Source organism: Podarcis filfolensis, assembly GCF_964270895.1.
Source record: "Podarcis filfolensis genome assembly, chromosome: 1".
Lineage (NCBI taxonomy): Eukaryota > Metazoa > Chordata > Lepidosauria > Squamata > Lacertidae > Podarcis > Podarcis filfolensis.
Genome location: NC_139604.1, coordinates 94,988,630 through 95,001,383, shown reverse-complemented (window position 1 = coordinate 95,001,383; position 12,754 = coordinate 94,988,630). Strand labels below are relative to the sequence as shown.

At 40.4% G+C, this 12,754-nt stretch overlaps 1 protein-coding gene across 1 annotated transcript in view; it reads right to left on the bottom strand.

Moving 5' to 3' along the window:
- Positions 1-12,754, bottom strand: part of GPR176 (G protein-coupled receptor 176) — a 38,799-nt gene that overhangs the window by 10,822 nt on the left and 15,223 nt on the right. The window contains exon 2 of the mRNA XM_083616079.1: positions 593-845. Within this exon, the coding sequence (XP_083472205.1) occupies positions 593-845 (253 nt within the window). The remainder of the gene's footprint in view (positions 1-592; positions 846-12,754) is intronic.

The following is a 12,754-nucleotide window of genomic DNA, read 5'->3' as shown; positions in this document are numbered from 1 at the left end:
TCTTTGCAGATTAACTTGTTTATAGAATTATTTGCAGAGAAATGAAATGATTCTGGAGAAAATTACATAACTGTAGTATCAATCGTGTGCAGAGCACTACAGAAAGATTGTTGAACTTAAAAGTAGAAATCTACCAAGAACTTCTGCCTAGTAACTAGAAAAACATTTAAAATGGTGGCAGGGAAAGTCAGAATCTGCCATACCTCCCAAAAAGACCTCAAAATGTGTAATCAGCTCCCCTGGCAGGAAGAACACACAAATAAATTTATACATTGGCAATAAGGATACTTGAGAATTGAACTTTTTGGCCTTAAAGCAAATAGCTATTCAGGCTAAGTTGTCCAGACCTTAAAAATCCAGCCAATGTATGTCATTTCTTTCAGAATAACTCAGCTCACAGGTTGGTTGCAAAGTGAAAATGTTGCTCTGAGTGACTTGACCAAAGAGAAAAATAAACGTGTTTAGCGCTGAAGGAAGAAGGCAGTAGAACCATTTCAGCAACCCACAATTAAGCAACAAGCAATGTAGAACCTATATCTGTTGCAAGGGGCAAGTGGTAAATGTCAGTTGACGAGTAACTTCACAGTCTTACCTATCCAGAGCAATGGCAGGAAAGCTAAGGATGGTCACTGAGCAGAAGACTTTGTGCAAGAACTTTATGATCTTACAGAAGACCATGGTGTAGATCCACCAGCAGCAGTGTGGACTGGCACCGAGGACTATGTCAAAAGGCACACATACTAGGCTGGCACAGATCCCAGAGCAGGCCATGTTCTTAATAAACCGGTTGGTTACCGACTTAAAAACTGACATCCTGCATATTGACCACAAGACCATGAAGTTTCCTAGACGAAGGGAAACAAAATTAAACCATGAAAGATTCTCTCTCACGTAATAGGCACACACATATAAACACACACATTTATATATTAAAATATTTGAATAAGATTTGAGCATACAATTTATTCACTTATGCAGGCTCTTTCTTAAACGATCATTGTTTCTAGCTTCCTTACCATTTTTTTATTTTTAATGTAGTTTTAATTGGTCTTAACCACCTTGAGTGGTGCAAAAGCACTAACTAGAAGGGCAGGCTTTAAATTTTTTTCACATAAGCAAATAGATACATTCAGGTGCTCTGTTCTTCCCACAGTTTCCATTTGCAATGTGGAATGGTAGTTTCAGTTGCATGGACTCCATGTGTCTATTCCAGTGAAGTTTGGGACACAGGTCCACTACTCTTGCCATTGACAGCCATCCAGCTACAAGGCAAGAGTGAAGCTGGAGCTAACTATGGGATAGTTTATCACACCATATCAATATTGACTAATTAATGCATCTGTTAAGGGCATGGCCCTCAACAGTTGTAATTTCCAAGCATTTGGGGGCCCGAAAGTTCCTAACATAGCTTGTTAAACTGAATTTATTTTGCTCATTGAATTCTAATGTACATGACCATGATAAATATCAGTATCAGTGCTATTTTTATACAAAATGAGGTGTCGGAACTCATCATGAACACCTCCCTTGTTCTCTTATAATGGCAATGGCAATGGCGCCCACCTGAGAGGTGCTGGAACTGGGTTCTGGTGAGTTCTGGCTGAAAAAAGCTCTGTTCAGTATTAAAGGTGGGGCACAATGAGTCAGGAAGGCTGTCCAATGTTCAAGGTGCCTCAGAATTACTTTGGCTATTCAAATCTTTACTAGGATCTTCATCTGTGTGGGTGGGTATAGAAGTGGTTGGAATGGTGGCAGTAATTATCATCTCTGCGATATTGACACTATCAGATTTCACAGCATCTTAAAAACAAACACTACTTATTTTTCATAGCGCAGAAGGCTTACTATCAATTAGTCAAAACATATTTCAACACAAATAAACTGTGAAAGAAGCTATGGCTGAAAATCAGTTTTAAATAACTGAACAATACTGGTTTTTCCCCCCTAGAGCCAATTCACATAGCCATAAACTGGATTTTTTCCCCCCTAGCACATGCAGCAGAACTGATTGTTGATCACTTTCTGCATACAACAAGAGTAAGCAGGAATCCTATGTGCACAATGGGAACGATGAATTGTAGTAGTAAATTCACACATATTAACTGCACAGAAAAGGTGTGCATTGCAAACATGTGAGAGGAGGTTGTGGGGTCATGATAGCTAGCCCTGACCCCAATACACACAGTCCCATTGGCTGTATGTTCATATTATGGCTCATACTGAAATAAGGCCAATTATGATAATCTGAACCATGTAGTTTTCTGCAGAGGACAGCCACTTTTGTGAGCTGTGGGCCCTCGGTTTTTTCATTATTAACATTTTGTTTCCATGAGATCCTAAGGGATGAAGTGTGGTTTAAAAGCATATTCAATCAATCAGTTGTGATGTTGTAAGCTTAACATTTTACTAAAAGATTTCCGCAAGTAACAATATCTTAATGACTATCTCTCCGATGCTATACAGTGGTACCTCGGGATGCAAACGGGATCCGTTCCGGAGCCCCGTTCGCATCCCAAACGGAACGTAAGACGCGACAGCACATCTGCAAGTGCACGGGTCACGTTTTGCCGCTTCTGCGCATGACATCATTTTGACCGTCTGCGCATGCGCGAGCGGCAAAACCCGGAAGTAACGCGCTCCGAAACAAATATATATATATATACACATATATTAAGATGAAAATAATACTGAAATACAGATAACATATGAAATGTGAAAGGAAGTGTTGTGAGAGTGATGGAAGTCTATTACTATTATTATTTTGTAAAATAGTGTTTATTGTATAGAAATATTATACTTTTCTTTACTCTTTTACTGTACTTTTCTTTGCATATTTTCTTCTTTGTTTTTTTTCTTTTTCTTTATATTATTCTTTATGTATGGCTTGGTAGCGATGTATTTACTTTGCAATAAAAATTATAAAATAAATAAATAATCTGAAATAGAGGGATATGTGCTTCATCAACATTTTTTAATGTTCTTCTAATTTTTCTAAGGGTCAGACTAGCTGTTACTTTCACCTCATGGTTAGGAACCACGCCAGGGTTAGTATATACAGTCATACCTCGGGTTGTGAACGTGATCCGTGCGGGAGGCACATTCACAACCCGCAGCGTTCGCAACATGCAGCGCACAATTCTGCGCTTCTGCGCATGATGTCATTTTGTGCTTCTGTGCATGTGCGAGCGCCGAAACCCAGAAGTAACCAGTTCCAGTACTTCTAGGTTCAGTGCGGTTTGCAACCCGAAAACACGCAACCCGCAGCGTTCAGAACCCGAGGTATGACTGTACTATATATGGCTAGATTTTTACTGGGACTGGAGTGCTGGGTGGGGGTGGGGCAGTTAAACCTTCCGTCACCAGGTCAATTTCTACAAAAAATCCCCGCCCCAAGACAATTACTGGGTAGCTTAGTGAAGGGGGAGTAACAATTGCCACCAATGGCATTTTCCACATGATTCTGGCAGAGGGTTAAACCTTATGTACCTGTATGCTGGGGTCCTGACGAACATCTTGCTCCCCCCGCCGCGTTAAAATGTGCCTAGTATTAACTTTTAAAATCCCAATAAGCTTGCTAATTACACAATAAAATGACGTTGAGTGTAATCTAGAGGCAAATTTGGCATTTCCCCTCAATAACACCTCTGTTCTGGCCCAGATTCTGTTGCCAGTCAACTTAGAATAATGTCGACAATTAACAACTGGCACAGATCTTTTTTTGAAAAGTCTCTACTACCCTGACTCAAAGTGCATTCAATAGGCTCCCCTCTGTGAACCTGGAAAGTTAATTTGTTTTGTACCAACCCTTACAAGAACACCCCAAAGAATGTTCCACATTCCAGCTACTGAATTAGTAGAGGCTTATTAACATCCACTCCAACTTCTGCCAGGTTCCCCTTTTGCTGGCACACAGGATTGTGCTGTGACTCAACGGGGTTCTTGTTTACAATGATGTGGGTCGAGTTCAGCTTGCCTTTTGTCCTATGAGTCACATTAATCCAATATTCTTCCTCTATTTCTGACCCATAGTGGTACAATTTACTTGAGTATGTTTTTCATCTCTTATGTGTACTGCAGCTATATTATTTGTGACTTGTGATACTGAATCGCTGTCTCCTGAAATAATTGGATATGTTTACCAGTCCCTTTACCTTTTTACCTTGTTCCACAGAGTTAAGATACAATGTGCTGTTAAGTTTATTCTGTAACAGATATTATTCACTTAAAGCTGATTCATGTGTTTACATTTGAGTGATAATATCCTTGAATGGTGGTTTTGCCAGATCCTTTTCACGTGAGCAAGCGGTTCATACGTTTCCCTGAAAACTTCCTCCTCTGAAAATTGTTACCATGTCAGATGGGTTTATTTGATGTGATCACTAATGATTTTCATTCTGGAATGTTGTTTCAGAGACATGTCTCTAAATGTGAAAATGAGATGCTGTAATCTCACAACTTTACCATCTCAAATAAGCACACCAAATGTGCAAATGGAGTAATGAAGACACCATAACTTAGTTCACATGTCACATAAGCCAACACATGGCTTACAGCAAACACATGGGCTTTGGGATTTTAGACCACAGCTGATTCGCTTCACCCTGGTCATTTTGCTGCTGCATCAGGTTGAACCAAGCCATTGTTTGGAATACACTTTTGATCTGAACTCAGTTTAAATAGAGATTATTCACATCCTTTTTATAACTGCATAGCACAAATATCTTATTAAGTTTATGCCTTGCTTGTGCTGTTCTGTTTACAAGCTACACTCTCCACAATACTAATAAAGATTTGAAATTACTTGGTACCAATTAACAGCCTACTGGGTGAAATGTTCTTTTAAGCCAAGGCACCTGCCTACAAATTTTCTGCTTCATCACACAAGAGATGATCTATAAAGCAAAGAGTTTTTCTTATGAAATGACCTCTTATCTGCAAAGACCACTATGCTAAAAAGGGGGGGGGGGGCGTTTGGGCAACATCCATCCAAAGTCAAGCACATGCATTTCAATTGTAGATACATGCAGTCCAGTGTATATGTATCCATAGGATCATAGGAAGTTGCCTGATACCAAATCAGACCATTGGTTAGAGGCACCTGACCGGTTCCACCACACTGGGCGCCGAGCCTAGGGGATACCGCAGGACAATGTTACTATGACGTAGTGAATAAAGCAGATCGGAGGTGAGAGGCGGGCACCAAATTTTGGGCTCACACAGGGTGCCACTGACATTTGAAAGACCAAAGTCCGCCCCTGCACTGGTTCATCTAGGTAAAAGGTAAAGGTAAAGGTCCCTGGGTGGTTAAGTCCAGTCAAAGGCAACTATGGGGTTGTGATGCTCATCTCACTTTCAGGCCGAAGGAGCTTTCAGGGTTATGTGGCCAGCATGACAGCTTTCCCGGTCATGTGGCCAGAATGACTTAACCACTTCTGGCGCAACGGAACACCGTGATGGAAACCAGAGCGCACAGAAACGCTGTTTACCTTCCTGCCGCAGCGGTACCTATTTACTGTATCTACTTGCTGGTGTGCTTTCGAACTGCTAGGTTGGCAGGATCTGAGACAGAGCAATGGGAGTTCACCCCGTCACGGGGATTCAAACCGCTGACCTTCTAATCAGCAAGCCCAATAAGCTCAGTGGTTTAGACCACAGCGCCACCTGTGTCCCTATTGGTTCATCTAGCTCAGTATTGTCTGCACTGAGTGGCAGTGGCATACGAAGAATATGAGAATCTGCCATATATGGAGTCATATCATTTTCCAGATAGCTCAGTATTGTCTACACCGAATAACAATTCCTTCTCCAAGGTTTCAGGCAGGGGACCTTCCTAGCCCTATAGGCAGATGTCTGGGATTCAACAGAGACCTTCTGCATGCAAAGCAGTTGCTCTACTAGTAAACTACATCCCTCCCAGATAAGAATAACTGCAGTGTTAAGCATGGGTTTACCTCTCTTGTTGAAAGAAATGGGAATTAAAGTGATTAAGTTTGGCTGGATCAGGTCCATTCTGAATTGTCAAATCAAGCTCCTCCAATATTATTTCCTCTTTTTCTCCAAAACTGTCTAATTTTCACCCATTAGCATCAAGTTTTATTCTCTTTAGGAGCACAAACAACACAGGCTGCTACTCACAGTTTCCATAGCAACAACTACTGCGTGAAAGCAAAAATCATTTTCTTGGTCAGATCACAGACTTCGTGAGTCATTTATTTCTGTTTTACACCTAACTCAGCAAAGGGAAAAACTAGTGCCAATTCTGAAGAAAACTGAGTTGTTTCCAACAGTCCTTCCCCCCCCCCAAAAAATGTCACACTAATTGAACAGCTAAACAAAAGCTGTAAACTTTTGAAGAATATGTGATATCTTGTTTAAAAATACCCTGGCTAGTGTCCTTAAAATTGCTTGATTCCAACCCTCCCCCCCCACACTTATATGAAGGATTATTTAAACTTGAAATATCTATGCATATTGCATTTGTGAGCTCAGCAGAAAGATATCAGACCTGTGTCAATTCTCTGATTTCATGCTGTTTTTGTAACAGGATTATTTTTGCAGTTCCTGAGAACAAAAATGGTTTGCAAAGGATGCTGTTGAATCAAAGAATACATACTGTGAGGTGAAAGACATGCTGAGCTACCATAAGCTGAACATGTGTCAGACATCAATGCACTTGAGGGGGGAAAGATAACTAAATGATATCTATCCTTAACATTAAAAACCACAAAATGGAGAGGAAACCCATCAATTGTAAAATAAATGGGGGGAAATACACTGTATATAAATCTTCCTGAGAGTAATAATACAAAACAATTCAGTAAAAGAACATAATTTATTTTATTTTATGGCATTTGTATCCCACCTTTCCTCCAAGGAACTCAAGGTGGTATACATACTACTGTTCCCCATTTTATCCTCACAACAACCCTGTGAGGTAGGTTAGGCTGAGAGGCACGGACTGGTCCATGGTCCCCCCAGTAAGCTTCATGTTTGAGTGGTGATACAAACCCTGGTCTTGAAGGTCCTAGTGAGGCACTCTGACCACTAAACCACCACTGGTTTACTGTGAAAATATATTTCAAAATAATCATTGGATGCTTTAAAAACACGGGTTGCCAGTCACTCACATATTTCAGCCTGTGTCTTATTCATGGAGTATCACTTAATCTTAAATAATCCAAAATTTACAAATTAGAAAAAAACTATTATCTTTTCTATTTGAAACTATAGCCATGTAATATGATAGCACTATACAGGAAGAATATTGTTTTTATAAGAGCAGTTTCAGGTTCCTTAAGAAATGTTGGCAGAACTGATAAATAGAAAGGACCATAAATTATTTTTATATGCAGTAACAGCAGCAAGAATACTACTGGCCCAAAAATGGAAGCAGGAAGAATTACCATCGATAGAAGAATGGAGAATGAAACTAATGGACTAAGCAGAATTAGATAAATTAACAGGAAGGGTCCGAAACCGACGAGATCACAAGTTTACCAAGGACTGGAGTAAATTTGTGGACTATATGAAAAGCATATGTGATATGCAAATAACGTTTGTGGGTTTACAGGAAGCTTTGTGAATAAATAATATTAGAAACACTGTAAAAAAGGGAACAAGGGAATAGGTTTAAAACAAAAGGCAATATTAAATTCAGAATTGCGGATAGAAGATTAGAAAACGGAAGATTCGCGGATGAGCTGAAGGAAGTCAAAATTATGTATGTGTGACAATATTGAAAATGTATGTTTAAATCTTGTATTGGAAACTGAATAAAAATAATTTAAAAAAAGAAAAGGAAAGAAATGTTGGCAGAACTGAATTCACAGTCACTTCTGCATTCTTCATAATATTTGAAGGGGAACTTCGACATCTCCTTTTGAGGAAGTGAGGAAGATGTTCTGTATCAGACAGGAATGCTGCAAGACAAATGTAGTTGCGTGTCGAAGACCCCCAGGACACCCCCAAATAAAGACACAGTTCACATGGTTTTGGTTTTGGTTTTTTGGCATAATTTTGGCCACAACTTTATTGATTACAGTATGTGAGTAGTTGCTTAGGCATTGGTTAGCGACTATCTGTTTCCACTTAGAGGTAGGAACAGAACTGACAACCGCAAGCCTGCGAAAGTCAGTAAAGGTAAACATTTTTGGGGAGAGAATAGAGCTGGGTGCCAGGCTCTCACATCTTCCCAAATGCTCCCAGGGGCTCTTGCATGGCCCTAGCCCCTTGCCAGGGGTTCTGACAAGAGCATGGCGAACCCCTGGATTCCTTTAACGGAATACCCTTGCAGCAGCAGCATTGGAGGGGCAGGCACAGCCAACCACATCCCCTCCACCAACCAAAATTAACCGATGCCTAACCGCAACCTTACAGGTTGTGACGGTTTGCTACGCAGTAGGCAAAAACCAAATGGCACCAGCCAATCAGCCAAATGGTAAAATTCCTACCAGGCCCCTGCTCCAAAGCAGACGACCCCATGACAGGCATAGCAAGGTCAGCACGAACAACCCTAAATATAGGGAAGGTGGGCGGGTGATCTGATGTGCGCAGGGAAAAGAGGAAGCTCAACGCTGCGCACAGGGAATAAATAGCACCCCAAACTTTGCAACATTAAATTCTCCCCAGCGACAATTGGAGGTGCCCTATCAGATTCGTGGCCATCCATACTAACCCGCCCAGCAACAGGGGATGTCATGGTTGCCCCTGCCACAACACATGCTCTCCATGAAGGAGAACCCGCTTTGTGATACAAGCTGTTGAATCTTCCTTTAATGTCCAAAGCGGCTCTCAGGTATTAATGAAAGCATGAGAAACGTCAAAAATGTTCAAGGGGGAGGCAGGGGAGACTCAAATCCGTAGCTCAAGAGGCAAAGATTTCTGAAGTACTGGGGAAAGTCATGATAAGAAAACACAATTTTTTGCAATGTACAGGTGATTTTTTATCAAAATAACAATAGAGGAAGGCTTAATGAACCCCTTCCCATGTGCTGTGTCCCCATAAAAATTATCCCACCACCTGTAATTAAATAAAGAAAAACCGAGGAGCTGATTGCAAGTGATGAAACTGGTGTTATTGTGTAGGAATAGGTACCTAGGCAGAGAGATGCTGTCCAGATTCTGTGGAAGCAACTAACCATAACACTGTTTGTGTGGCAGCATGATTCATAATGTGACACCACTGGGGGGCTTCCAAGGGGGCTTCAAGGGCATTGGCTGCTATTTGCAACCTCTCCCCCAAAATTCAACAGAGCTTTTCTGTAGGCGCTGCTCCTTGTTCATTTTCACAGCATAATATACTCTTCTGAGAAACTGGTCGTTGCAGTAGATTGCTCCAGAACTACATAATCACTAATTTACTAGTGTGGCAATCATCTTGGCTGTGAGTCTTGGAGGACCTGCTCCCTGCCTTGAATGCTTTTTTCCCCACCTGGCCTGGGAGGGGAGGGCCCTGACTGACTCCAGCTACAAAATCTGAGGCTGCTGAAGAGGCCAGAGACCATTTTGGCTTTTTCTTCATGCGGACACAGGACGTCAAGCCTGAGCTTCCACAGCCACCAGCCACCACAAACCACGATTAACAGGATTAGTAGCAGTTTATGTTCTATGCATATGATATTTTATTCTCCTGCTAATTGTGCTGTTTTAAATGTGCATTCTGTATTTGACTTCCTTTAGTGTGTTTTTTTGAAGATAATTTTTTGGTTAACTTTGCTGCGTTGAATGTGCATTCTGCACTTGACCTCCTTTGTAATGTTTTATTTTGAAATCTTTAAGATAACATTTTAGTTTCCTGTTAATTGTCTTGCTTTGAATGCGTACTTTGTTTTTGACTTTCTTCTGTAATACCTTATTCTGCATTGTTTATTGATGTTTTAATGTAGGCTGTAAACCGATACGAGATTTCACACACCCCCTCCGAAAAATATGAAGCAGTATAGAAATGAAATAAAAAGAAAAAAGAAAGAAAAGAATGAGACAAGTCAATTGTTTCTGTTTTTCCATTTGCACTTTTGTTCGAGAACTGTGGGCGTTGAATAAATAAAGAAAGAAATAGATAAAGAAAGAAAGAATGAAAACACAGAGCACTGCTCGGAGGTCCTATTTCTTCCTCTGAGTTAATGCAGTTATTTTTCATTAGCAATGCAGCATATACTTTGGAAGTGCCCAGAAGCTGTCTATTACATTACTGCTATCAAATGCTACAGGTTATTCTAAGCCAAGCCGTGCAGCTACCATCCCATACCTGCAGCCTAGAGTACAGGAACAGTTTGATCATTTGATAATCTCATTGTACAGATTGGCCTTCAGGTAATGTGTACGAACAATATATTATCTAATAACTATGTAATTACATATCAGGAGAATTGATACTGACACAAGCAAAAATTTCACTGGTGCAAATAATCAAAGATAGCTAGCTGAAAGTAAATGTTTAATTAGGAAATGAGATAGTAAGAGCTTTCCAAATTAATCCAATTAGACAAATCATATACTAAGTCCATTTTCACATGAGACCTAAAATGCACATATGAGCGTCTCTTGTGTGCTGGAGAAACCAAAAGCTAACTTGCAATCATTTTGTTCTGGAAGGAGAGTGTTGCATTGGATTAACTTTAATTAAACTTGCTTGTGTTTCAATTGCTTTCTGCTCTAGTTGTCTGATCTGCTGGATTTGAGAGGGCTGCTTCCTCTGAATTGCTGTGCAGCAAAAAACAATATGATCACTGTAATAGTCATACAGCATATTGAATGATGTTACTGCAATAGTTACTTAAAAGTCCAAGAAATGATTGCGGAAAGTATACTATGTTGATTATTACTGCATATCTTTGATTGACTAAGCGTCTGAGAGTAAAAGCGTGTATTTTTGTTATTGAGCCTCCAGCAGATAATTTTTTGCCTACAAATATCTGAAGATCTACTGCCTTATAGCTGACATTTATTAGTCTTTATGGTAGCTTCCACCAACCTGATACCCTCCAGATGCTATGGACCACATATTGTTATTAAATTTGTGCACTTCCCTTCATCCGAAGATCAAAGGGCGATTCACAACATAAAACTACATGAGAACACAAAATATATAATAAAAGAAACAAACAAAAAATAATCCCCCTCTCACAAACTCATTTAAGAGGCCATAGAATGGTCAATCAGTCAAATGCCTGGTTGTAAAGAAACATTTTTGCCTGGCACCTAAATATAGGTAATGAGAGTGCCAGGCGAGCCTGTGGCCTTCCTATAGCTAATGGGAACTGTAGTCTGAAATATCCAGAAGGCATCAGGTTGCTGAAGTCTGCTTTAAGGCAGCAGACTAATCATGGCTATTCCACTGGAAATACTTAGAAAGAGCTTCAGTTAAAAAGAAATGACATTTTCATTTTTAGCCTTTTTGTAAATATAGAGATGTCAGACTCATGCGCTGTACGCATCAGATTCCAAGTTCAGTCCTCAGCACCCTCAATTAAGAGGATCTCAGGCAGTAAGACTGGGAAATGACCTCAGGGCGCCCCTCAGAACTTTGGGACTACAACTCCCATTACCTCTAACCAGCAACTTGTGCCTTAGGACTATGCACTTGTTTAGGAAAGGTTGTAAAGTCAATGCCCAACATATGCAAGCACCAATGAACACCAACACAAGGTGAGAGAGGGCTGACAAGTGTGACTCTGTTACTGCACCATGCACTCACTTGACAAGATTTATCTAAATCTGAATATAGGCATGGCACATTAGTATCTTTAGCACCCCCACTGAGTTGAATTCTGTTCGAATTTTTCATACTGAGCTTGAGCACCTCCCCTGATCCTTATACAACCAAAATGCCCTCTTTAAAAAACAACAACAACAGAACAAAGGGGATTTTTGTGTCAGATTATTTCTTCCCATTCTGTGTAATCAAATACCCAAGTCTTATCAACTTCTTTTTACTGTATACAGGACTTGACTTTTCCAGATTTCCCTCCTATAAGGAGACATGTTTTAATTGACTGATGCCAATTAAAATCATTCCAGTTTCTTCTGGCACACAAGATTTCAGTGCCTGTGTTCCACTTTGCTTATTAAAAACTGGTGTGAAAAGCGACACACAGACTTCACCTACAAAACTGGCAGCACTGCTGATTACTTCACATAAAAGCATTGCCATTAAAAACAGCCTGCAGATAACAGAACCTGTTAGCGAAATATGTATGCATGTATATCAAGATGAAATCTATTTCAGGGTAAGTTTTGTTTATTTTTCTCCTTTTCACTCTTTACTTTGTTATCTTATTCAAGATGACGAGATACCTTTCATTTAGTTCATGTTGCTAGGAAACAGAACATCATGTTGGAGAACAAATGCCAACAACAGAATCAAATAATTTCCCCCCTCCCGCCCCTATGCACACCTACACACCTGCCCAGAGTTTGCATTACTTCCCAATATTTCTTCTTATCATAAACAAGAGCACATAGATTAAAGCAGAAAAAGACAATGGCCCCAATTCAGTGAACAGTGATCTGTGCATGGTTTTGGCATATGGCTTACTTATGCTGCACTGCACATAAAGGACTACTGCTGTGTGACCCAGAGTCAGACATCCATGAACACAGCAGCATGAACACACCTAATATAGTACTTGGGGTGCCATTCATGTCAGGAGCAACTGCCCTTAGATGCAAACTGGGGCCCCGTAGGCTTGGAGTGTCTCCTTGCCAATTAGGTTTTGCTGCAGCAGTGTAGCGATGAGCAGCTACAGGGTTTTGC